Here is a 27,680-nt window from a genome sequence, read left to right on the forward strand (position 1 = left end):
TTAACATACAGTGTTATATTAGATCCAGGTGTACAATATAGTGATTCAACATTTCCAACCATCAGCCAGTGCTCATCACAACAAGTGTGCTCCTTAATCCTCATCAACCTTCCCCCAACCCCCTTCCCCTCTGCTAACCATCAGTTTGTTCTCCAAAATTAAAAGTCTGTGAGGAAAGGTCTCACCTTAAATGAAAGGGCGTAGTGTTTACAGATCAACTGCTAGACTAAATGGCTTCTATTTTCAGATATTTTAAGTGACCAAACAAAAAGAGAGAAAATAAAGCACAGAAAACCTGAGTACAATGGCTTCTCAGAGCTTTCCACAAGGGGCGTTGGCAGCTTTCATGATCTCAGGAAATAATGTCATATATAGATACTACAGGTGCAAATTAACATCTAGCAGATGAGTTTTTGAAAACTTTCTGGTTGGGATTCTTCATCAATAGCCAGTCAAAGCTCTCTAAGCATTTAACAGAGAACAGTGTTTACAACTTAAACACACACCACTTTTTTCAAAAACAATTCTTCATGTTTAGATCCTTTTGTATATTTTAAATTACAAAATCTGAACTGCCCCCAATTTTTATGAGCTAGTTCACAAAAGCTGTGGAGTATGGAAAGCTTTTGACACACATGATGCCTAAGTGGCCCATTACCATGGCAACAGTTTCACTGAAACAGATATAGGAGATGGAATCAACACTGGTACAGGTTTCCCTTGTTCCCCCAAAGTAGAGAATTCCTTTGCAAACTTTTGGAAGCTGAAATAGCATAAAGTAAAGAAGCAATTACCATTAATCTATGTGGAAAATATTTTGAGCATTCCCAGACCCCAAAAAATAACCTCTTTTAGACTTTTCTGATACCTCAGGACACACCTTGGTAACAGATGCACAAAATAAATTGAGATAAAGTACAGATGCTCCCAGACACAGTTCAAAGCCATGACAGGTCGATGCTGAGTATAGTTCCTGGGGAAGGGGCTCAGCGGTGCCATTCCCACTGCTCCAGTGCACATAGCTCTGTAGTGGCTCAGTGCCAAACAAATGCTGAATGCTACTTCCGCTTTTTGCCTTTTTTTTTTTTTTTGTAAAATGAAAGTCCTCTTCGGATTTCTTTTGATTAGTGAAACAGTTACGAATGTAGGTCTTTCTTAAAAGCCAAGTGTTATAACCTTGAACTTTTGAAAAGTTGGGGACACCTTGTACTCTGCTTCTCCCAATCATCATTTTTAACCCAATATAGCATAAAATCTGTTTTGCCTCCCCCAAAAGATGACTACATGGAATATATCCTATAGATTCTGGATTTTGTCTTTATTCTTCTAAGCAAAATAAGGATGAAAAAGAAAAAGATTCGTATGTGTGAAACACATTAGCCCCTACAAATCTGTACAAGAAAGGAGCTCTGGCCAGAGCTCACAGTAGCGAAGGAGGTGTGTGTGAATGAATTTATGAAAAATTTGAACTACTATTTTTTTTTTTTTAAGATTTTATTTATTTGACAGAGAGAGAGATCACAAGTAGACAGAGAGGCAGGCAGTGGGGGAAGGGGAAGCAGGCTCCCTGCCAAGCAGAAAGCCTGATGCGGGGCTCCATCCCAGGACCCTGAGACCATGACCTGAACCGAAGGCAGAGGCTTAATCCACTGAGCCACCCAGGCGCCCCACTACTACTCCTTCTTAAAATTTTCACCAGTAAAGCAGGGTGGAGCACAATAAAATTAAGAGGAACATAGTGAACCATGCTGGCTTTTATTTCACAAGCATCACAAAAGAAAGAAGTATTAGACAAGAATTCACGTCAAGTTAGAGAGTTTAAAAGGCCTTAAACTTTGTTTAAAACACCCCAAAAGTGTCATCTGATCTGTGTCCTTAGCCTAGTTCCTTAGTTCCCTGTTTATATATCATCCTAAAGCCAGTATTATGAGAATAGGACTTCCTTGAACTCTCTAACACAAAATTCAAACCTAACATTCACTGCAGAGCGAATACTAAGGTTTTACAGGCACCTCTGGGAAGAGTGCTTCTCACTGTCCAGATTCATTCATACCCACAGTGGGAAAGAATGCGGTGAGGACTGGGTTAGACCACCAAATGACTCAGTAGTATGGGGTCTGAGGTAGCTTACCAGGAACAAGATGACAACATGTAGCTTAGTCAATTCTCATTACCTGTCCTCTCAGAGGAATAAGAACAAAGCTTTTACCTGGATTTGATGATAGGAAGCTGTATTTAGGAGACAACCTACTGGAACAATAACTACTATTCATTATAAAACAAATGAAGGCACAGAAGAGAATGAAGAATTTTTTTCTGCAATAAAAGGACAAAGCTGCATGTGGAGAAATTAATTCAAAGCTAATTTGGTAGCTCCAAAGGAATTTTACTTGAAATTATTACTTGAATAGTACAAGAGAAAGAATTCTACACTTGCTTCCAATTTTAGCATTTTCCCTTGTCTTTGCTCTCAGGTCTATCCACTCAAGAATAATTCCTAGGGTGTCTGGCTGGCTCAGTCAATAGAGCATGCCACTCTTGATCTAAGGATAGTGAGTTTGAGTTCCATGTTGGGCACAGAGATTACTTAAAAAAAGGGTGGGGGGCACCTGGGTGGCTCAGTCGGTTGAGCATCTGCCTTCGGCTCGGGTCATGATCCCAGGGTCCTGGGATCAAGACCCACATCAGGCTCCTTGCTCGGCGGGAAGCCTACTTCTCCCTCTCCAGCTCTCCCTGCTTGTTCCCTCTCTCTCTGTGCCTCTGTCAAATAAATAAATAAAATCTTTAAAAAGGGCGGGGGATGCCTGGGTGGCTTAGCTGCTTAAGCATCTGCCTTCAGCTGAGGTTGTCCTGGGATCAAGGCCTGCGTCGGGATCCCTGCTCCATGGGGAGCCTGTTTCTCCCTCTCTCTCTGCCTGCTGCACTTGACTGTCACACTTCATTGCACACTTCGTGTGCTCTCCATACTTTCTTTCTCTGTGAAATAAATAAATAAAATCTTAAAAAAAAAAAAAAAGAATACCCCAAATTTCACCTTTAAAAACTGATCTTGAACATGGAATCACTCTTATGTTCTTCCATCAAAACTTTGTTGTTGTTTTGAAGATATTTTTAAAAATTTATTGGACAGAGAGAGAGAGATCACAAGTAGGCAGAGCACCAGGCAGAGAGAAGGGGGAAGCAGGCGCTCCACTGAACAGGGAGCCCGATGTGGGGCTCTATCCCAGGACCCTGAGATCATGACCTGAGTCGAAGGCAGAGGCTCAACCCACTGAGCCACCCAGGTGCTCCGAAGATTTTATTTTTTTAAGTAATCTGTATACTCAGTGCGGACTCAAACTTACACAATCAAGGTCAAGAGTTGCATGCTCCTCTGGCTGTGCCAGCCAGGTGCCCCACTTTCATCAAAACTTTGAAACATAATTTGTATTTACTTTGCATAGTAAAACAAGGCTATTCCACTCTTTAGGACCACAAAAGAAAGCAAGGAGTTGGAGAAATAGCATTTCTTCACAAATAATCAAGGTTACATAGTAAGAATTAAGTTGGCAAATCAAATGAAAATCCAACATACAGAATACAATAGAAATTACAATGAAAAAATTTTGCTTACAAGGACCTAGGGCTTATGAGCAATGAATTCCTGCTGAAGATAAAGCCAGATATCATCCTGTATTTAATATCCTCCCCTGCTGACATCTGCTGCGGCTAACAGAACTGTGAACAAGATGAGTGACAAAGAGAGCAGGGAGAGATACCAACATCCTTTAATCAATTTAAGAACTTTCATGATGTCACAGAACCCATCAACAGCCTAGGCTAAACTCTCAGAACTAGGAATACCAAAACAAACTTTATAATGAAATAACTAACATAAAGGCCTCAGCCCAACAGTAAAAGGCTCTGGTCATTTAAGATATATTCACAAATTCTTTGGTAACTTTCTCCTCAAAAGGTAGAGCCTAGTTCCTTCCCCTCTCCTAGCATGACTCCCAAAACTAAATCATAAAAGGCACCGTGCCTCTTCCTCTCTCTCTCATCACTTACCCTGGGGGAAGCCAGCTGCCATGTCATCAGGATACTCAAGCAGCCCCAAGGAAAAGTCCAAACAGCAAGGAACTGAGGCCTCCAGCCAATAGCCAGTACCAACTTCCTAGCCACGTGAGTCAGCTACTTTGGAAGTAGATCCTATGGCTCTAGTCAATCTTTCAAAATAACTGTAACCTTAGCTGACATCTTGACTGGAACTCTTTAAGATTTTCTGAGCTAGAACCACCTACCTAAGCTGCTCTTTTCAAAGTTCCTGATCAACAGAAACTGCAGGGCGAAAATAACCGATGTACAATAAAATTAATGAGCGATCAGGACGCCTGGGTGGCTCAGTGGGTTAAGCCTCTGCCTTCAGCTCAGGTCATGATCTTGGGGTCCTGGGATTGAGTCCCGCATCGGGCTCTCTGCTCGGCAGGGAGCCTGCTTCCTCCTCTCTCTCTCAGCCTGCCTCTCTGCCTACTTGTGATCTCTCTCTGTCAAATAAATAAATAAAAATCTTAAAAAAAAATTAATGAGTGATCAAACAAGTTACCAATCCTACACTTCTTAACCTCCAAGGGAATGTTAGAACTCTTCACAAAATTCTATTTTAAATGCTGATGTTATAATTTTAGGCTGGAGTACATTCCCTCGGGTGAGACTATACATCAAGTTCCAAAGGGAAAACCAATACAAACACGAAGCACGACTATTAAGTCATTCAGGAAACATTTACTTAACTTTGCTCGTGCAAGACCGCAAAGATGAGAGGGACTATATAAAATGTTCAAACACTTGAACTGCGTTCTCACTTGGGGAAGAAAAACAAACGATTTAAAAAAAAGAAAAAATAAAACGACAGAACTAAGTAACGCTTTCTTTTTTCATGTTAAGCTTAGTTTCAGAGCTTCTACAAATAGTAAAACTTTGTTATAGAGAGTACCTTTCCGTTAATTATAGAATTCCTACCAGGATTCACTGGAGTTTTCCACCATATAAAAAGGGTAGTTAACCACTTTGTAATCCCACCAACCGTCTCTCTTACATTTTCAATATCCTTCTTCTTTTTTTTTTTTTTTAATAAACTAATTAATTCTTTTTTTTTTTTTAAAGTTTTTATCTTTATTTATTTGACAGACAGAGATCACAAGTAGGCAGAGAGGCAGGCAGAGAAAGGGGGAGAAGCAGGCTCCCCGCTGAGCAGAGAGCCCGATATGGGGCTTGATCCCAGGACCCTGGGATCATGACCCGAGCCGGAGGCAGAGGCCTTAACCCACTGAGCCACCCAGGCGCCCCTCAATATCCTTCTTTAAGGGCTTTTTCCTTTTAGCCTTCTAATCTGAGTCTCCCCTCCCCTACAAACTCAACTTTGACTTAAACCCAGTATCTCTCCTGAAATATCTCCCTATTCTTCTTTCTGACTGTCACACTTCATTGCACACTTCATGTGCTCTCCATACTTTCTAACCAGAATCTCTCTCCCTGTAAATCCCTGCACCAGGCTTTCTGTGTTCTATCTACACTCCCAACGACAAAAGGTACTAATCTCATCCCTGTGTATTTGCTTTAAACTTAATATAGAATTTATCATTCTCTTGAACTCTGAGTTTTGGAAGTGATTCCTTCACTGGCAATACTCATCCATATCCAAATCAATCAGAGTCCCCTGACCCTTTAAGATTTATTTATTTTTTGGGGGTGGGCAGGCAGAGGAAAAGGAAGAGAGTCTTAAGTAGACTCTGTACAGGGCTCTATCTCCTGACCCCGATATCATGACCAGAGCAGAAATCAAGAGTCGGGGCTTAACCACCTGTGCCACCCAAGCGCCTCACTGACCCTTTCTCTGTAATCATTCAGTTACTACCGTTTCTGCTGGGTCCTTAGTACTTGATAATTGCAACCTCTGTTTATCATCCTCCTTAACACGTCCCATCTTTTTTGATAGCATACATTGAGATTAATCTTTATCAAATACTAATGACTAAAATCCCACTGCTGTGCTTAGTGATCTGAATGATTAAGTGGCCTTCCTTAAACTGGCTACCACATTACAGGAGTAATCCCAGTGGCTTGAAAGTAGCCACCAGAAGTTTATTTTCCCAAGACTGCAACTATAGCATCTATGTAATAACATAAGTTAATAAAAGGCTAAAACTCCTGGTTTAATATCTAAACCCCAACAGACTGGCATTTAAAGACTCCTACAACTTACCTTTCTGGCCCTTTCTTTTGTTTAGCTCCAGTCTTAAACTTGGAATATCGTTCCTCCTACTCAGATCCCTACCACTCAAAGTCCAACTAAAACACCACCATTTCAGGCACTGGGGTGGCTCAGTCGGTTAAGCATATGCCTTTGCCTCATGATCTCAGGGTCCTGGGATTGAGCCCCATGTTAGGATCCCTGCTCAGTGGAGAGCCTGCTTCTCCCTCTCCCCCACGCCTTTCCCCACTCATACTCACTCTCCCTCTCTCTCAAATAAATAAAATCTTAAAAAAAGAAAAAAACACCATTTCTATAAAGACTTTTGTCCATTTCAATCTAAGATGATTTCCCATTCTGAACTTTACCCCTGATCACCCACCATCAATCTGGCAGTTAATTATGTCTTCTCTCAACTCTTGAGTTATTTTTGTTTTTAAAGTCTTTCTAAGAGGTGCCTAGGTGGCTCCCCTTAGGGTCGGTTAAGCATCCAACTCTTGGTATTGGCTCAGGTCACAATCTCAGGGTCGTGAGATTGAGCCCTGTGTCCGGCTCCACACAGCTGGGAATCTGCTCAAGATTCTCTCTCTCTGCATACCCGCCTAATACCCTCTCCCCCTATGTGCTCTTTCTCTCAAATAAATAAATGATCTTTAAAGAAATAAAGTCTTTTTAAGTTTGTGTGTTTTTACTACACACATGAATGATTTATCAAGCCAGAAAACAGGGACCATGACTATTAACACACCATACCCACAGCAGACACTGCTGACTAACAGGTTGGTAAACACTAACTACATATGCTCCCTGTGCGAGCAGACTGACCTTGAGAAGAGGCAATTCTAAAATTGTCTGACCAGCAGAAAAAAGGAGCATCAGACAACCACTGATCACTAAGCCAAAATCACATTCTACCACCAGAGATTCATTCAGTCAATAAGTTCTTCTGACATATAGATTGATGTACCCATTCACTCCAATTGGCCTTGGTACTGAATAATTACAAACAGCAGGAAGAAAGAAGGAGAGAAGGGTGTATCAAGAAAAGGAGTACTTCCCCCAGTAAATATTGGGTCCTCCCCTCTATCATCATTCTTTACTTGCTTAGGCTTCTTTTACTATCCAGACAGTGGTCTACAAAGGAAGCTTCATACGCAAGATTCACAAGGTAAATAATTAATTAACACATTAGTCTATGTGTATCATTTTAAAGAAAATAATACACAGGTATAGTAAAAATGGACTAAATATATTTAATAATAGGGGTACGTAATGAAAAAACACTTGGGGTCCAGTGGCCTATATATCTACAATGTGGAAGAGTTTAAAATAAGATTTATAAGCTGATTCTAAAATTTACATAAGAATGCAAAGAGCTAAGAACAACCAAGGCAATACTGAAGAAAGACGAAGCTTAGAAGATCTGTGCTACCAGTGATCAAAACGTATTATGAAGCTATATTTCAGACAGAGTGGTACTGGTTCAAGGATAGACAAACGGACCACTGGTACAGAAAAGAGCCCAGACACAGACCCATCCATATACAGCCACCTAGCTGGCAAAAGTGATGCTAAGCGCAGTAAGGACAGTCTTTTCAATAAACGGAGCTGCGTCAAATGGATATGGATATCTATATGCAAAAAAAGGGGGGGGGAATCCTTACTACAGACTAAAAAACCATCACAATTCCCTATAGATCAGAATATGAAAGGTAAATAAATAAAACTTATGGAGAAAAACATACAGAATTACCTTCATGACCTTTGTATATAGGCAAATATTTCTTCAATGGGACACAAAAATGCTAACTGTTTAACAAAAGACACCAGTGAGAGTGCAAAAGTTAAGTTGCAGAGTAGAAGATAATCTGCAATATGTAAGGACTACAAATCACTATGAAAACACAGACAGCTTCATAGAAAAATAAGCAAGATCTTGATTAAGAATTCATACAGGAGGTTATCCAAATGGCTAATAAGCATTAGGAAAGGTATTTAATATCATTATTCATAAGGGAAATGTAATTTAAAGCCACGACAAGATACTACCACAGAGAAAGACTGCTAAAATCAACAAATAATATAACATTCTGGTAAGGATGTGGAACAACTAGATCCTCTCATACGTTGCTAATGAGAGAGAAAACACTGATGCAATTGTTTGAGAAAACTGTTTGGTATTATCTATTAAAGATGACCATAAGCATACTCTATGATCCAGCAATTTGACCACTAGATCTACACCCTACAAAATGCATATGAATTTTCTTTAAAAGATGTGTATGGTAATACAACAGTAATATTTGTAACAACAAAAACTAGAAATCACCCAAATATCTGCCCACAGTAACTACTGGGAAGGTAAGGCAGAGTGGAAAAGTGAATGGAAGTGGGTAAAAGGGACTTCTGAAGTAGAGTTCCAATAGAGTTTGTGAAGTAACTCAGCCATACGTCTACTTATGATTTGTGCACTTTCCCACATGCATGAGTAACTCTAGAAGGACAGCCAAGGCAACAAAAGAGAAGATATAAAAAGTTTAATATGTTGGGGCACCTGGGTGGCTCAGTGGGTTAAAGCCTCCGCCTTCAGCTCAGGTCATGATCCCAGGGTCCTGGGATCGAGCCCCACATTGGGCTCTCTGCTCAGTGGGAAGCCTGCTTCCCTTCCGCTCTCTCTGCCTGCCTTTCTGCCTACTTGTGATCTCTGTCTGTCAAATAAATAAATAAAACCTTAAAAAAAAAAGGTTAATATGCTATACTTACTACTTCTGTCTCTCTAATCTACTTGGCTTATTATCTCCTAAAGCAAAGGAAATGCTCATCTTTTCAGAATCAAGTTAGCTGCTTCTTAGAATCATTGAGTTCAAATAGCTGCTAATTAATTTTGTTAGAAACAAAAATTTTTGTAACTTCCCTAATAACTTTGTTAGGGTACTGGTTATCATTCCTGAATTTTCTTCCTATCCCCACAAACTTTAAAGATGGACTCCACATTTATGTCAGTGCTCTTCTAATCTTTCAAGACTTTTCTCATCCTTCCTAAGTTTGTAATTCATCATTTGCATTACAGCAAATATCTCAAATTATACTGTCAGGACATTTACTGAAAATAGTTAAGTATAGTTAGTTATAAGTTTATTTCCTGTGAAAATAAATAAACTGATTCCACAGTAGTAGGATCTATATTTAAACAAAGTGGTCTTCCAAAGGATTAGTAAATTACATCAATAATGCCAGAAGTATATTTTTAGACCTCAAAACAGCAAATAAGTCATATCAGGAATGACAGGCACAGAGCACACATGATGAATTTACCCCACACCTACGAGCCCAAGACCTTATATTTAAAACCAGCTGAAAAACTTAAAACAACAGTACAACAGATAATTATTACATTTAAGTCTTAGCACTGTTAACTAATATTTAATGTTATCTTTTTAAAAAAGACTAATTTTTGTCAACCCCCCCTTTTTTTTTTTAATGAAAAACTGGCAGGATCCGAGTAGACCATAAAGTTTCAAAGTGTGGTTTTGATGTGTGTCTGTTTGTGAAAGTATCGTTCATCTTAAGTTTTAACTTTTATATTCTTAACTAATGAATTGTGGAAATCTGTTCTAAAGGATTAGGTGTCCAAAATTTCATTCTCTACTCTTCTTTGTATAACAGACAAAACTGATGTTCTCTGGATAAATTAGGTAAATCCTTCTTGAATAGGAAAAACTCAGTTCAGAGAAACCAGTGTGAGAACCAGGACAGTAGTGGTGACAGGCACATTCTAAGAAAGCCATTCTCGGGGGGACAGTTCCCAAAATAAACTACTTTGCTCAAAATTAAAATTAAAGTTGTTCTTTCAAAATTAATTATCTTTATTTATACAATCTTTGAATACCAAGGATATAACAGGTAGATATCAGACTATACTAAGACAGAGATGGACCTTGACTACTAACTGCAAGTCAGGGTAAGTACACAGTGAAACGTGCATTCAGCTCTCTGAACAACTGAAAGTGAGACTCTTCAGTTCCAAACGTTTTGTTCTTTTCTTACTATTAAAAAGAATGATCCAGAATCTTCTACATGGTGACTCTCTCTATCTAGTTCTCTAGCTACTCTAATATTATGAGGCCGTATAATGCTGCATTTTTAAAACTGTGATTAGTCAGGGTCATGAAATCATTTTTTAGTAGGTTCCATCTAACATTAAGAAAAAAAGGAAAAGAAAAAAACCAGAGTGCACTGTACATGAAGCTTAAGTATTGTTTTGTGAGTATTGCTATAAAAATTTATGTATATGTATGTAGTATTCTGTGTATCTACACACATTAGTCGGTGATAGAAATATTCTTAATATTCTTGAGTTATGGTCATACCTCAAAAGCCAGAGCTATAGTGGGTTTTATTATATTTTGATTAAATGTTACACATGGAGTCTCAAAAAATTATTCTTTATTCAGAAGTTAGGTGAATCTTTAAGACTAGATACCATGCAAAGACCACTCCGCTTAGCTGAAAGCAACAATTTCTTGTAACAGATCAACAAACTCTGGCAAAATACACTGCCTGGTTGATATTTTAATATATACATGTTGGAAATAAGGATGATGAGACCAAAGGCAGAGCAGTGTTTCTACACATAGAGAGCTAGCTTTCAGCTGCCTGCGACCTACTGGTTGTATACATGGTAAACCCCTACGACAGCAAACGTCCATTCACAACATGAAATAAAATTAAAGAGGAAATGAAAGTGAATCTAACTTCAATTAGAATAACTTCCCATAAGGCATAAAAGCCCACATCTGAATTTCTCAGGAAATTTGTTAGTCGATATAAGGACCTCACTGAACAGATACAATGAATACATTACTGTATTTTCAGAAAGCAAAAGAATATAAACATGGGAAGGTGGATCTTTGAGAGTTAAGTAACATGTAGTGTCTACATAAGAAGGCAATAAATGCTTAGAAAATGTTGCTTCCTGTACCAAAAATAAAACTAGCAACAATTTATAACTATAGAAATATAAATTATCAAATGCAGGTGAACCAGTCTGTAGGAATTTAAACAACTCTTGACCAGCTACAGCAATATTTCACCAGTAGGAAGTCACCCTGCCACCACTGACCATATTATTACAACAGACTGAATTCTACTCTCCTTTCTGCATTACTAATCTTCTCTCCAGAGTCCAAAAACGCACATGGAGCAATGCTTGAGAAACCAATTGGGAAAACAGAAGGAAGTCATACAGATTCTTCAGCAAACACGGGCAAATACCAGATCCAAACAAAGAACAGCTAGCATTCAACAGAAATTAACTCTAAGACTAATGACCCCATCAAATTTTCTAGAGGACATAAGGAAAATGCCCTGCCTTCTTAACTTTGAATTCAGGACTGTAATATATAAATACACAAATCTCTTTTCAAAACTCTCCAATGTTACCCATTTCATTCAGAATAAAATCCAAATCCTTGCAACTGATGATGTCCCTTATGATCTGGACCTACATCTATAACCTTACCTCCTGTCACTTTCTCACTCACCTACTCTACAATGGCCCGAACAATTACATGAAAAAGCGTTCAGCATCATTATTTTTCATGGAAATGCAATTTAAAATCACAATGAGATAACATTACAAATGCAACAACATGGACTGACAATATCAGGTACAGGCAAGGATGATGAACAGCAGCAAACTTCTCACATTGCCAGTAGGAGGGTAAATTTCTAAAACCACTTTGGAAAAAGGCTTGGCAGTGGCCACTAAATCTAAACACACACACACCTGATGACACAGCAATCTCATTCCTAGATCTGAATCCCAGAGAAAGTAGTGTACATTTATCAAAAGACATGTACAAGAATATGCACTGCACTTTTATTTACAATAGCCCCCAATTAGAAGGAACCTAAATATCCACCAACAGCAGTACGGGTCACTAAATTGTGGTGTGTTCGGACAATGGACTATTTCATAGTATCACAAAAGAAATGTGCAATGTGGATGAATCTCACAGGCATAATACTGAAGGAAAGGAAGTGGACACAAAAGTGCACGTACGGGATAATTCCATTTACAAGAAGGTCAAAAACCGGCAAAAATAATCTATGGTGATAGAACAGTGGTTTTTGTTAGTTTATTCTGAAATGGAGGTATTAAATTGGAAGATGCATGAGGGAGACTTCTGGGTACTGGAAATGTTCTACACCTTAATCTAGGTATAATCTAGTAGTTAGGTGAGTGTACTTACATGGATAAATTCAAAGAGTTGTACATTTAAATTCTATGTACTTTACAGTAAAGTTATATATAAAATACATATTAAATATACACACATGCACAAACATGTACCATACACACACACACACACACACACAACGTCTATGAAATGACAAGTTATTAACTCAGCACACCACTCCCACTCCTCTAGGAACTTGTGGCTCCATGAATCCATCACTGACTTTATTACCCCTTTTACTGATGCAAAGAGAAGGGAAGTGAGAACTACCACAGAGAGCTGATGGTGAAGTAAGTGCTTACCTTTAACAAAGGGCAGCTGCAAAGGTTGGGAAAGGAGAGTGGAAAATTAACCCCAAGAAGGAAATCCTTGTTTCTCAGATATCTCTGCTGGCTTTCCCCTTCTGGCTCTCCCCAGGAGCGCAGCTGATGGAGCCTGTAGGAGGCTTTCAGAGACAGGAAAAGAGCTAACCATCTGAAACAGACCACAGCAGACATGCTTATTCAGTGCTCCATGGAGGTTTGAGGGTAGTTCAGAGCAGCAAGGAACCTTGTCTTTCATTCATGTGTCTCTTTTGTACATCTTGAGCATTTTAGAAACAGTTCCTCTCTACTTTCAGATGATGCCATTTCACACTTTTCTTCTAAAAATTCCATCTTTGGCATGACTTGGTTTGTTACTCTGAAAACTAAAATCCTCTGTAAAGCTGCACTCAATATTAAAGAATATTTAACTTTATCACAAAAATTCTATTATAAACATATCCTCGTATTAGGGAGATAGCCTTTTCTAACAAGGTCACTATTTATTATTACATAAATACAAAATAATAACATAAGTGAAAATCATTATTCCGAGGGAAAAAAAAAAAAAAAAACAGAACTAAGTTTCCCAGAATACTTAAGGCAGGTTATGCTGCAATCGCTATCAAGTAAAGGACTCACTGGCCATTATCTGCCCTGCAGAAGCAACTATAACATAGAAGACTAACTAGAAATTAAGAAGACTTAAAGACCTTCTGGCAGCATTTGGGGGTTGAGTTGAAATAATTTTTATTTCAGGTACATAATGAAGCATCATGCAATTATTAAATGATCGAAAGAAAATTATGATCCCCTTATAAAAATTTTTACTCTTAACAAGAAAAAAATAAGAGGCTTGCTAAAATGATACAATATTAAGTATTTAATTTCACAGCTTAAACTGTTTATTCCCAACTGCTCTCTCATCAAATTAAGGAAACTTCTCACCTGGCCAAAAGTCCCTGAAGCATGAGGTTTGCCATTTCTGCTGGAGATACATCAATAAAGCGAAGGAAGGAGAAACAGCTTTCTTCATTAACACCTGGAATATCAAAGGACAAAGTTAAACCCAATAGCAACTGAAGAGATAACAGTCAACTAAAGCTACTGAACTGCTGTCTTTTCATTTAAGAGTGAAAAGATATCTAAAGGTTTTGACCCAGCAATTATGGTGGAAGTCAGGGTGTCACATTTTTGTACTACAACCCTATGAGATATGGCATACATGGGCCAGAGTGGAGCTGGCTCATTAACTACCTTTAGGCTTTTTGGATCCTTGGCTAATTGCATTTCTCTTTTTATCATGACAGGAAAAAGAAAAGTGTAGAGTTAAAAGATTCTGAAACTTTGCCTTAATACCATGGACAATGCTCAAAGGTGAGCTGCTTCTTTCCCTTAGACTAAGGAGAAGGAACTAAGTCACATTAATGAAGGTCCTGCATTGTCTCTGTCAAGTTTCAAGGGTATAAGACACTCTTAAGAGGCAGGTATAAAATAAAATGGAAGGTCAATGTAATAATTTTTTATTGCTTCCCGTTATGGCCACAAATCATAGCACCTACAGACGAAGACAACTAATTTACTTAAAGATTATCAAGACTTTATAAATAAAGAGCCAGCATGCAGGCAAAATCATTGCGAGTTGAAAATCATTCAGCAAAATGAAGAGCATTCTGATAAATCCCTGGCATACTTTCCTTCCCCAAAATCAAAACACCTACCTTTTCTGTGAAAGAGAGACTGCTGGATATAATCTGGTGCAAATGGAGAAAGAAGAACCCTTAACCACCTGTAAAATCAGTAAATAAAATAAAATAAATCCAAATATAAATATTGGGAAGTTAACTAGATTAGGGGTCCAAAACTAAATAGAATCTTTTAGATTTTAAATACTTTTAAGAGATCTGTTGCCATATTACCAGGCAGAAATCATGGCATAAATGTTAGACAGCACTAAGTAATTAATATAGATGTAAGAAAGTAATACAAGTTCAAAGTGGTCTCATTTCATTTCAGAGAATCACAATTCAAAGCTGTACGTTACCATGTACCATATGAAACAAACAGCACAACAGCTGTGGTCTGTTTCCCTCTGCCCATCTAGTTGAGTAATAGTCTGGAGCTATCACAGACAAAGAATCTTTTAAAAAAAAAATTTATTTATTTACTTTATGAGACTGATGCGCTACCTACTGCACTAACGAGGCACCTTTATTTACTTTAGAGAAAGGGTGGGAACAGGGGTAGGGGGAGGGGGGAGGGAGAGAATCTCCAGCAGACTCCTAGCTGAGTGTAGAGCCCGAAGCAAGGTTCAGTCCCATGACCGTGAGGATCATGACCTGAGATCACTTAATCGACTGAACCACCCAGGTGCCCCACATACAAATAATTCTCCTCCCTCAAAGATTTTATTTATTTGACAGAGAGAGAGACAGCAAGAGAGGGAACAGAAGCAGGAGGAGTGGGAGAGGGAGAAGCAAGTTTCCCGCTAAGCAGGGAGCCGGATGTGGGGCTTGATCCCAGGAATCAGAACCTGAGCCAATGGCAGATGCTTAACTAACTGAGTGACCTGGGCGCCCCCAAGACCAAGAATTCATTCATTCATTCATTCATTCTTTTTCTTTCTCTCTTTTTCTTTCTCTTTCTTTCCCCCTCTCTCTTTCTTTCTCTCTCTCTCTCTATCCCTTTTTCTTTCTTTCTCTCTCTCTTATTTATTCATTCATTCATTCATTCATTCATTTATTGGACAGACAAGAGATCACAAGCAGGCAGAGAGGCAGGCGGTGGGCCGGGAAGCAGGGTCCCCCAGGAGCAGAGAGCCTGATGCAGGGCTCGATCCCAGAAGCACAGGATCATGACCTGAGGCGAAGGCAGATGCTTAACCAACTGAGCCATCCAGATGCCCTTCAACTTCAGTTTCATTAGGCTAAATGTTGTTGATTATTTTGGTAATGCTGCTTATATTGTTTCTCTACAGAAGAACTTTCTAAATCCATGATTCTCAAATCTTGATGCGCACAAGTATTCTTTGGGAGCTTGTTAAAAAATTCAAAAGCCAGGGATATAGTCACTCCCAGGTGTATAATGGACCTACACACATTTTCTGAATGGAATTGATCTCTAGCATATTACATTACAACCATTTCACCTTTAACCAAATCTGTCACTGCTGATTCCGGGAGGAGGTAAATTTGATTAATCTGAAATCCAATCAGCTCTCCCACAAGCGCTATTCCAAGTATAAAATAAGCTATTGCAAAACAATTTCAGTACTGGAGTAGAGACATATGGTGATCTCTCTTGATACAAGTACATATTTGCACTTATGAGCACATTCCTCAATCAGAAAAGCAACCAGAAGTGGCTAGAGCTATTAAGAGCCAATTAAACCCTTGATACCATACAGATTTCTATCACAACATCCCTCAATAAATAGGTGTCCACCCTATGCTTAAATACCTCATTATTGGGGAACTCAAACACTCTCCACTAAAACCCCAAAAGCATTAAGCCACAAAACCCCAAATTACAAAAACACCCTTAGAGTAAACAGGTTATTAGTATGTGCTCACCTGTCTCGTGAATGGTTGAAGACCCTGATCTGTCCATGACGGTAGATAAACTTTGAAATCTGGTATGGCTTTAGGGAAATATGAAATGGAGACCAAGTTTCTTGTCGTTCAAATAACTCTGGGTGATTACAAACCTAAGAGGAAGGAAAATAAAAAGACACCACTGTCACGTGCAGACATCATTCTCAGAAAAATCACGGGAATCCCAAACCCTGAATGTTTACTTTTGTGAACATATACTTTCTCATTTCATCTTTTTTTTAACAGCCTTTGTTTATCTGACCAAGGTTAGAGCCTTTTTCTTGAAATGGGTTAATGAGGCAACTCCAAGGCAGCTGACTAAAATCTTACCTTCCTAAACTGCATGACCAGATTCATGAGGCTGCTGGTGGTGGTCTGTGCTTGCTGGGTAGAGCCCATAGAAGACTGTAATAAATCCTCAATGGAAATTTTGTTCTTCAGTGCCTGATATAGAAGCTTTTGTCGGCTGGTCAGTTGGCAATACATCAGAATCTCAATCTAAAAATCAGTAAGGACATTTATACTTTGAAAACAAGTTTCTAAGAGGATTCAGTATCAGCTTAAGAAACACATGCAAGCCAGATTATAATTGAACAGACAACAGACAGATCTTTAGAAACTCAGTATCTCTATAAACCTGGGATGTGGCTAATTATCCAGAAAAATATTCTTTTCTTGACGCTCTTCTCTGTCACTTACTCTACATGCTGTCTCTATGAAATCTCTTCCATTTTCAATAGCACCAACTGCTATCCATTGCAGTGACTTTCAAAAATATTTTCCCTAACATTCCCAGCCCCATATTTTCAACTATCCACTATAATCGTACCACTCAAAGTCAGTGGGGGAAAAAAAATCTTTTCCATAATTTACTCAACTGATTAATAGCATTACCATTCATTCAGTTACCCAAAAAGAAATTTCAACCGGCTCTGATTTTTTTCTTTCTCATGCCCATGTTTTATCATTTCCCAAGTCCCTCAAATCCACCTGGAATTTAACACCTCTAATAATCATCCTTTCTGACCACTCCCAGAATCTCACCATACCTAATCTAGACTGCTATCTTGTGTGTGTGTACACAGGGGAGGGGGAGGTCTTCCTGCCTATAGTCTTTACTGGTTCTAAGAAACATTCCATAACAAATCTTATAAGGTGATTCCAACTGCTGAAGAACCTTCAATGTACATCACTGCCTACAGTAACACATTAAAAATTCTCCGGTAGGCAGAGAAGGGTTTCCATATTCTAATCAACCCTACTGTCCCAGTCTCATCACCAGGACCTCCTATATACCCTAGCAACAATGCTCTGAGTAATGTTTGCTAATAAACATGTTGCATAGATGCTGCTCTACCTTTTTGTTCATTGCTCTTGTTGCCTAACACCTGTTTCCTTACCACAGTTTTCTAGTAAATGCCAATTCATTATTCCAGCCCTAGCTCACATGTCATCTCTGCTTTGATACCTTCTCTAACCTTCCCTAACAGAATTATTCCCTTATCTGTGTTCCCATTATACTTCACACAGACAATCACTATATCTCTTATGATACAATATTAGTTATATATTCAACTCCCTTCGAAATCAGAACGGAACCTGGACACTACATCTTTATATACCAGTGGCTAGCAGGCAAAAAGAGTTTAATAAAGAAATATATTATTTAAAAATAGATTGGATGGGGCTCCTGGGTGGCTCAGTGGGTGAAAGCCTCTGCCTTCGACTCAGGTCATGATCGCAGGGTCCTGGGATCGAGCCCTGCATTGGGCTCTCTGCTCGGCAGGGAGCCTGCTTCCTCCTCTCTCTCTCTGCCTGTCTCTCTGCCTACTTGTGATCTCTGTCTGCCAAATAAATAAATAAAATCTTTAAAAAAAAAATAGACTGGAAACAATACTGATGTTTAAGAAATCGTAAGGAAAATACTATGCACAGTGATTAAGAACCATACTACATCCTCTGATAACCTCCCTACTCATCACCAAATAACAGAAATTTTGACACTGCTATCATTTTTTAAGCCCTTTCTGATATTAAAGGATTCGTTGTTTTATAAAGTATTTTCCTTCTATCAGGTGTATCTGTGCAATACTGTTGTTTAGTTAAAATCAGCCAGTTTCACAAAATAGTAATCACGATTTCTTAAAAATAAATAAAACAAAGGTACAAAGGTACGCCTCACTTTAAAGGTATCTATCTCCACCACAATCTTTCAAAGAGAGTTACTAATTTCAAAATAATCTAACCTTTTGGCAGTGACAGAGGAGAACCACCTGATATTATCAAGAACCTTGGAAGATGCCTTTTAGGTAGAAGGAGAATTGTGAAAAACAGGTAGAATCTATGGAAGATGGGGGAAAAACTCTGAAGGACTTGGAACTGGCAGAGAAAGCAGAAGAAAGGAGAATATGGGGAGGAGTCACAGGAATAAGAAAAAAAAACCAGAAGTCTGGTAAGGATTCAAAAAAAGATATCTATAAACCAAATAAAATTGTTTTAATTTAAGATTTTATTTTTTTTATTTTTATTTTTTTAAAAGATTTTATTTATTCATTTGACAGACAGAGATCATAAGCAGGCAGAGAGGCAAGCAGAGAGAGAGGAAGGGAAGCAGGTTCCCTGCTGAGCAGAGAGTGAGATTCGGGGCTTGATCCCAGGACCCTGAGATCATGACCTGAGCCGAAGGCAGAGGCTTTAACCCACTGAGCCACCCAGGCACCCCTGGTTACGTATTTTTAAAAAAGACTAAATCCTTTAAAAAAGGACTAAATATTTTAGAGATACAGATGAAAATACTTGTAAATGAAATAAAAGACATCTGAGACTTCCTTCAGAATAATTTAGAGGGATGGGATGGAAATGACTCAATCACTACTGAAGCTGTATGGTGGTTTACAAGAGGGTTCATTATACTTTTTTCCCTACTTTTGTAATGCCTCAAATTAATGAAAAGTATAAAACAAAAAGAAGAAAAAACAGTACCTGCCTTGGCTGTTTGAATCATTTTAAGTCTTCTTTGATCCACTCAAGTTTAATGGTTTTCTCTCAAACTAATCACCCTTCAACTAAACCTTTACCAGGGAATTTTTTTTTTTGTCCTGGAATCCCAAGGTGGTGCCCATGAAGGCTTAAACTAATGAATTACTATTTCCTTACCTTGTCAGACAATTCATTTTCTACATCTTTCTTGATTCTCCTCAGCATAAATGGCTTCAAGATCATATGTAATCGAGAGAGTTGATCTGAAACGCCAGGAGCCCCCCCCCACCGACAAATAATACATTATATTGACTTAACACAAACAAAATAAATATCATTATCATCTCTCACTAAATTGTTCTTATACCTTTTGGCTTGATGAACCTCTGAAAGAAGACTAAAACTTAATCTTTTCCTCTAGTAGGAAACCAAGGAGTCTGAATTTTCACAGCACCCACCTAGTCTACGGGGCAAAAGCATTTTTCTGTCACTTACTCAGACCAACAAGGACCACTTAATTTTTATTAGAATTTACAAGAGTGTTTTAGGATCATTTTATCAATAACAGAGTTCTCATATAGGTAAATGGACGCTATCTGGGCCTCCCAGTGTTCCTCCAAAATCATTTTTTCTAAGTATGTCACCAAATTAACAAACTGTAGTATAAGAAATTAAGAATTTTCTAACAGTTGGTAGATGTAAGTTTGTATCAATGTAATAAACACCTAATAACACTCTTAAAAGAGATTATTCAACAAGGTCAAAAGTATTGGTAAATAAGGTTTAAAATATTCACAGTGGAACCAAATCCTAATATAGAAAGAAAATAACAAAAATGATCCCTCTAATATTTCTGTTTTCATCAGAGGATAAGGATAAAATTCTTAACTCATTCCATTAGGAATGAATGAATTAGGAATAAAATCCTGATATGAGTTTTTCAGAATCTACATGGAAAATGAGGATTCTATAAGCCAAAATGTGGTACTTTTTGAACTCTGCCCATTCTGCCTTGGTTAAATAGTAAACAGCAGTATCACCTGTATTAATCCTTTCGGCTCTTTTAAACAAACAAAGCAAATAATTACTTTATAAGAGAACCCCTTCCCCCCGACAGCTCCAATCCTTCTATGAACACTGGGAGAAAAATTCTTTATATAGAAGGAAATATTCAATTATGTGTTGCCTACACCGATAGGTAGAAAGAAATAGAGTTCATAAAAGCACTCACTCTCATCAATGGCGGATTTGTTTTCAGCGTGGCTCTCAATGTCCTTGGAAAACCATTCATTAAATTCCTCATGTGAATCAAATAATGTTGGCATAATGAAATGTAGCAGAGCCCAGAGCTGGAAATAGAAGATATGTGAAATAACTGTAGGATAACAAAATGACAGTGTGTGAGGATATGGTGAGGGTCTGGAGAGAGTGAAAGTTGCGGGTGTGTATGTGTGTATGTCTAGGAACAGGTATAAGTTTTGGCAAATGGGCGAAAAAGAATGAGTGTGTAAGCCCGTGCCTCATCAACCGACTCTTATTTTCTAAGATGCTATAGCAAAATGAGATTATTTTTCAGTCGATTTCCAACTAAAAGTCTAAAAGTACAAGTCTTGCTCATATTTTGCAATGTGATAGTTTTAAAGATCTTATATACTGAAAAAATCCATTTCACAACAGAATACAATCTGAAGTAGCATAACTTGCTAATTAATAATGACTCTTAATCGGAGGTTAATAAATTATGGCGTCTGGAACAAAGGCTGCTTTTGTACCAACTACTTTTATAAAGAAAGTTTTAGTGGGACATAGCTCCATCTATTCCTTCATGTACTGTCTATGGCTGCTTTCACATTACACTGGCAAGGCTGAGCAGCTGCCATGGCAACTATACGGCCTGTAAAGTCTAAATTGTTACTATCTGGGAAAAAAAATTACTATCTGGCTCTTTACAGAAACTTTTCTGACCCTTGTTCTAGATGATCAATTATCTTTCTAAATAAGGAATTTAGCTCCTCTCAGTGCCAAAGAACATTCATTACCTTTTCGTTTTGTTATAAAAACATCTCTGCATTAGATGGGTAGCATTCCTAATGTGGCCACCAGTTATTCCATAAATACAAAGGAATACATTAATTATTTGCTTATGCCAGAGAATAAGAAAATAGGAATGATGCCCAAAAAACCCACTTAGGTCAATCTATGGTCAAATTCTTCCTTTTATGTGTGGATTATAATTTGTACAGAGAAGTAACGTTCCAGGTGGGCATGGGAAAGAATTCTATTCTGTGCTAGAACCATTCTATTTAATGCAGACATAAAACTGAAGGCTTTACTAATGCCTACCTCTGCCATGGTGTTCTGAATTGGGGTCCCAGTTAGCAAAAGCCGATTCCGACACTGGAACTGCAAGAGAATCTTCCAACGAACACTGTTCAGTAAAATGAATTACAAATTCCAAGTTAGCAGTAAATCTTTCTTCACCCTACTAAGACCCTGTATTTCTAAAAACGCTTTCCAAAAAAATTCCAAACACTCAGAATCAAGTACTCCACCGTGTACACATTGAAAAATATTACTCAACAAAGCCAAGGACAGAAAATGACCCCTGTATACTGAAAATATGGTATTAGGGTTTAGAAAAAATAGCCCTCAAATGGGCAGAGTACGATCTTTTCTGGCTTAACAAAGTGCTCTACTATCTTTAGTCAGTTTTGTTGACACTAGACTTTTAATTATAAGGTATTTATCAGCAGTAGAAAGCTTTACAATTATTAATCTCTGTGCTTCCAGTGTGAATATAGAGACATCAACAGAGAAAGGGAAAGGGTGTGAGAAGAAAATGCAAAATGAGTATGTTGCTCCCAGTAATAAATATGTCCTCCTTCAAAAGAGTATAATATGAAGTAATGTCTGTTGGGAGGACAGAAAGTACCAACTTGTCAGTTAAAATGGATCTCTAAGAATGTCACATAGGCTCACCAAGAGTTAATAAAAATGCACCAAATGCGACATTTAATATCACTGAGCAACACTTTAAAGTCAGGAAATGACTTACTATTTCAGTTTGTTACTTTGAAGGTAATAGAGTATTTTAAACATGTAACTTCCAATGAAAAGTCCCTAACCAATCAGGGACTAGCACAACCTGCACAGAACAGACAGAACCTACAATCTATATAATCTAATATTCTACTTCCTACTAAGACCTCCTGTTCAAAATAATCCCTGAATCAACAGACAGACAAAATGTCTGTCTTCTCCCACAAAAATGTTCCTGGAAGAACAAAATCTATTAAGATGCAATAAATATTGAGTAGAGAAATAGAAGTTAAGAAGAACCCTTGTATTCTGAACATTAATATTTGTATTCCGTGTAAAATGCAAAAGGGAATTCTTGCCTTCTGGTCAGAGACGTGGCCTATGCAAAAACTGTATCATGCCATGTTCTGATCCCTCACGGACCCTTACTCCCCTCTTTTTCTATCATTAAGTATATTGTAAGTCTGTATCCTCTCTCTGTACATCTATACCTTCTCAGTCTAGTTTGGTTTCTACTAATCATGTTACCTGGAGCTACTCTTGAGCGCCTGGGCCTCGTCCAATACCATGTACTGCCACTTGACACGCTGGAAATACTTCACATCCTGCACCACCAGCTGGTAGCTGGTGATGACCACGTGGAAGGGGGCGTCCTGAGTGTAGAGCGTCTTCTGTAAATATAAGAAGGGAAGAATGAAAATAGATACCTAATTAACTCACAAGATAATGAGGAATGGATTTTATTTTCTAAGGCTAAGTTGTTTAACAAAGTCCTACTAAAGATGTGCTGCTTCTGTGTGGTAGATGTGCATTGAATTAAACTGTAACTTTTTAAAGTACTCACCTTAATTACAGATCATGTTAAACACTGCTCTACAACTTATTTAAGAGTTCTTACTCAATTCTGGACTTAAGTCCAGGTGATTGTCTATAATGGGAAAAGTGTTATAGAAGAAAAAAGTGCACTTGCCTAGTATCTAGAAACATATATAAGATTTTATGCACAAGAAGTTACTCAAATGAAATGGAGAAATGATTACATATGTACGTGTATGTACATGGGCACATGTGTATATGCAGTAAGCTGAAAGTTACCTGACTCCAGAATCTCCTGATAACTTTTCTATCATGAGGATTTCCCCAATATGGTAGCACCTGGAAAAAGGACCATTATGCAGATTATTTCCTACTTATAATCTTAAAAGTATCACCATAAATGTTATTCAGAATGATTTTAAAAGAACCTAAAGAATGAATATAGTGCCACTAGTACTCTTCTTGAGGACTGAATTAAAACACACATACAAAACATTCGTGAGAGGGCATCGGAAAACTACTGTTGCAGAAGAGAATTACAGAATCAAGATCCAGAAAGGAAAGTTCACCTAGAAAGTAAAGTCTGACACCTGGTACGTATCTTTCCTAATGATGTTGATCTTTTCCAAAAGTTCTAGTTGAGAAACTAAGAAATTTAAGAGGTGTTTTTTTATTTTTTATTTTTATTTTATTTTATTTTTTTTAAAGATTTTATTTATTTATTTGTCAGAGAGAGAGAGGGAGAGAGCGAGCACAGGCAGACAGAATGGCAGGCAGAGGCAGAGGGAGAAGCAGGTTCCCTGACGAGCAAGGAGCCCGATGTGGGACTCGATCCCAGGACACTGGGATCATGACCAAAGCCGAAGGCAGCTGCTTAACCAACTGAGCCACCCAGGCGTCCCTAAGAGGTGTTTTTTTAAAAGAGATGCAGGGCCTAGGAACAAAAACTAGAATTCAAGGAGAAAAGATTATCAGATCCACCCACCTTCCTGGCCTTAAGACGGGAATCACAGGATACATACCCATGGGCAGTAAAGGTCAATTACACATAGATGTGCCTTAACAAGTACTGAATCCCAGCTTTGAATCATCTCAATTCCTGACAAGATTAAGGTGGGGACTTTGGATTATTAGTGCCCTCACCCCCAACCGGCCCCACCAAATTACTAGAGGCCAAAACCAAAACAACAAAACAAATACCACCAACCCAGAACACATATAAATCCTCTCTGGAAGAAGAAGAAAACAGACCCCCAAAATTATCTCTAGAATTTTTCCTATATAATGTCTGGTATACAATAAAAACACAAACAAAACCAACAAAAAAGTCCCCAGACATATGGAAAAACTAGACCCCATAACTGAAAACACGAAAAACAGATACAGGAAATAAACCCAGAGGAGACCCAGGCGATGAAAATATCAGAAACAGACTTTTTAAAAAGATGCTAATTGGTTCCTGGAATTAAAAGATAAGCTTGGGAAATTCAGTGGTGTTCTAGAAACTACAGAGTACCAAAGGGAGTTTTTTTAGATCTGAAAAATACAAAAACTAAAACTGAGAATTCAATCATGGGTGTAATGACAGATTAGATGCAGCATAGAGAAAATTAACAAAACAGATGATAGGTCAGAGGGAAATATTTAGGCTAAAGCATGGTGAAACAAAAGAAAGCAAAATTTGAAACTTTTTCTGTGACCTCTCTAGGTGTGGTTTTCTTTCAAGGTGCTTCTTAAGTCTATAGCTTGATGTTTTTTGTTGCTCTGAAAAATCTCAGTCACAGTGAAGTATAAATACACAGGAAGAAATGAAGATCAATGAAAATAGTGAATAGGTAATATGAATAAATTTAAATAAATTTAAAATGTATAGATAATAATAAAATGCTTTGTGGGGTTTAAAAGGAAAATACATACAAAAACAACAGCATGTCTCTCTCTCAAATAAATCAAATCTCTAAAACAACAACAACAGCATGTGAGTCTACAGAAGAGGAATGTAGTTAAAATACATACAAAAGCCCCAGGCACGTGGGTAGCTCAGTTGGTTAAGAGTCCAACTCTGATTTCAGCACAAGTCATGATCTCAGAGTTGTGGAGCCTGCTTAGGATTCTCTCTGTCTCTCCCTCCACCCCATCCCACTCAAGGCTCTCTCACACTCTAAGAAAAAAAAAAAAAAAGTATACTAAAGCCCTTGTACTGTCTGGAAAGCAGTAACAGTATTAATTTATGTTACTTTTTAAAAAGTCAAGGATACATGTTTCCTTGACTCTTGGATATTCTCCTGGGTATCTACTAAAGAATAAAATGAATGTATAAGTAGCAAGCTAAGAAGGAATGAAAGAGTAGTAAAATCTAACCAATCCAAAGGACACCAGAAAGGAGAAAAGAAAAGTTACAGAAGTAGAAGGAAAGAAGTAGAAAGCAAACAGCAAGGCAGATTTAAATTCCATGTATCAACAACTACATTAAAAGTCAGCATAAATATAAACAAAAGGCAAGAAAAAACCTTAACTGTAAACAGAATGGTTAAACATAAAAGAAAGAAAAAGATACCACATAAAAACCAAAGAAAGCTCATCTATTTAATGCCAGAGATAACAGGCATGAGGCAAAAAGTCTTAACAAGAAGAATTTCATAATAATAAAAGGTTTGATTTATCAGGAAGATAAAAATAATTGTAAATTTGTATACAACTCACAGCCTGAAAATGTGAAGCAAATGGACAGAAGAAAACAGAAATGGGTCAGTCCTTAATTGCAGTAATTAAAAAAATTTTTTTACTTATTTGAAAGAGAGACAAAGAGTACATCAGCAGGGAGAGGGACCAGCAAACTGAGATCATGAACCCAGCTGAAGTCAGATGTGTAACAGACTGAGCCATCCAGACATTCCTGCAGTAAATTTTAAAATACTTCTTTCAGTTAGTATTTCGATAGGCAGACAAAAATACCAGTAAAGATACAGAAGAGCTGAAATACACCTGACCTAACCAACACATACACAACGCTACCCTCAACAACTGCATAATACCTACTCTCTGCAGATACAAGACATTTAGAAACACTGACCATATATATGGTGGACCATAAAAGAAAAGTTCAAAAAATTTCAAAGGATTAAAACCATAAAAAGCCTATTTTCCCATCACAGCAGATTTAAGCCATAACTTAGTAACAAGATACCTAGAAAATCTTCCTTTGTTTCAAAATTAAGAACCACATTTACTTACTTACTTATTTTAAATAGGCCCTACACCCAATATGGGGCTTGAACTCACAGCCTTGAGATCAAGAGTCATACAGTCTACTCACTGAGCCAGACAAGTGCCTCAAGAACCACTTTCTTGTGTGTGTGAAGATTTTATTTATTTACTTGACAGAGTGTGCATGCACACTAGCAAGGGGAGCGGCAGGCAGAGGGAAAAGCAGGGAGCTGAGCAGGGAGACTGATGTGGGGCTCGGTCCCAGGATCCCAGGACCATGATCTGAGCCAACGGCAGATGTTTAACCAACTGAGCCACCCAGGCACCCCAAGAATCACTCTTAAATAAGCCATGAATCAAACAGGAACTTGAAATAGAAGCCAGAAATTATTTTGAATTAAAGAATAATGCAGGGTGCCTGGGTGGCTCAGTGGGTTAAAACCTCTGCCTTCAGCTCAGGTCATGATCCCAGGGTCCTGGGATCAAGCCCCGTGTCCGGCTCTCTGCTCAGCGGGGAGCCTGCTTCCTCCTCTCTCTGCCTGCCTCTCTGCCTACTTGTGATCTGTCTGTCAAATAATGCAAGTGTGGCCCATCAAACTTTTGGATGGCTATAGTCATGCATAGAAAGCAATTAATACCCTTAAAAACACTTACTAGAAAAAGCTGAAAATCAATAATCTAATCTCCATCCTGAGATGTTAGAGAAAGAAAAAGTGCACAAGAAAGTAGACAATAATAATAAAAGAACAGAAATGAATAAAATAGAAAACACACAAAATAGCCAATTTCAGGAATGAAAACGGAACATTAACTATAGAAAAAATAAAAACCAAATATATTACTCTTAGGGAAAAAGAGGAAGTCAGAGACATTGGTCATACTAGAATCATAAAACAAATGCTACTCAGATATCTGCCAAATAAAATGAACTTTCAGATGTTATCATCACAGACCTAAATATCTTTTGAATGCAAACTAAACTAACTATATAAATCTGAGCAGAGTTTACATTTAACCATGCTCTGCAGAGAAGCAAACACATTTCTGACAATCTAAAGGAGTAATGGCAATAGAAACAATGAATCAATAGAGCAGAGGTCATCAAACCTTTTCAGTAAACAGGCAAATGATAACCATTTTCAGCTTTGCAGGCAGTATGATCTCTGTCACAACTACTCAACTCTGCTGTTGTAGCAAGAACGCAAGCACAAATAACAAACAGGAGAGCATGGTTGTGTTTCAACATATAGGTATTTAAATTTCATATACCATT

At 38.0% G+C, this 27,680-nt stretch overlaps 1 protein-coding gene across 3 annotated transcripts in view; it reads right to left on the reverse strand.

The window, feature by feature from the left end:
* The window catches only part of LOC111158924 (INO80 complex subunit), a 133,035-nt gene that overhangs the window by 49,342 nt on the left and 56,013 nt on the right, over positions 1-27,680 (reverse strand). For all 3 annotated transcript variants that reach the window (XM_022521266.1, XM_022521275.1, XM_022521257.1), the window contains exons 15-24: positions 23,480-23,539; positions 22,913-23,055; positions 21,689-21,773; positions 20,577-20,694; positions 19,523-19,608; positions 16,697-16,864; positions 16,346-16,479; positions 14,495-14,562; positions 13,722-13,815; positions 12,774-12,945 (exon numbers count right to left, since the gene is read on the reverse strand). In XM_022521266.1, the coding sequence (XP_022376974.1) occupies positions 12,774-12,945; positions 13,722-13,815; positions 14,495-14,562; positions 16,346-16,479; positions 16,697-16,864; positions 19,523-19,608; positions 20,577-20,694; positions 21,689-21,773; positions 22,913-23,055; positions 23,480-23,539 (1,128 nt within the window). The remainder of the gene's footprint in view (positions 1-12,773; positions 12,946-13,721; positions 13,816-14,494; positions 14,563-16,345; positions 16,480-16,696; positions 16,865-19,522; positions 19,609-20,576; positions 20,695-21,688; positions 21,774-22,912; positions 23,056-23,479; positions 23,540-27,680) is intronic.

The sequence above is a fragment of the Enhydra lutris genome, unplaced genomic scaffold (assembly GCF_002288905.1).
Source record: "Enhydra lutris kenyoni isolate GAN:26980312 unplaced genomic scaffold, ASM228890v2 scaffoldscaffold4, whole genome shotgun sequence".
NCBI lineage: Eukaryota > Metazoa > Chordata > Mammalia > Carnivora > Mustelidae > Enhydra > Enhydra lutris.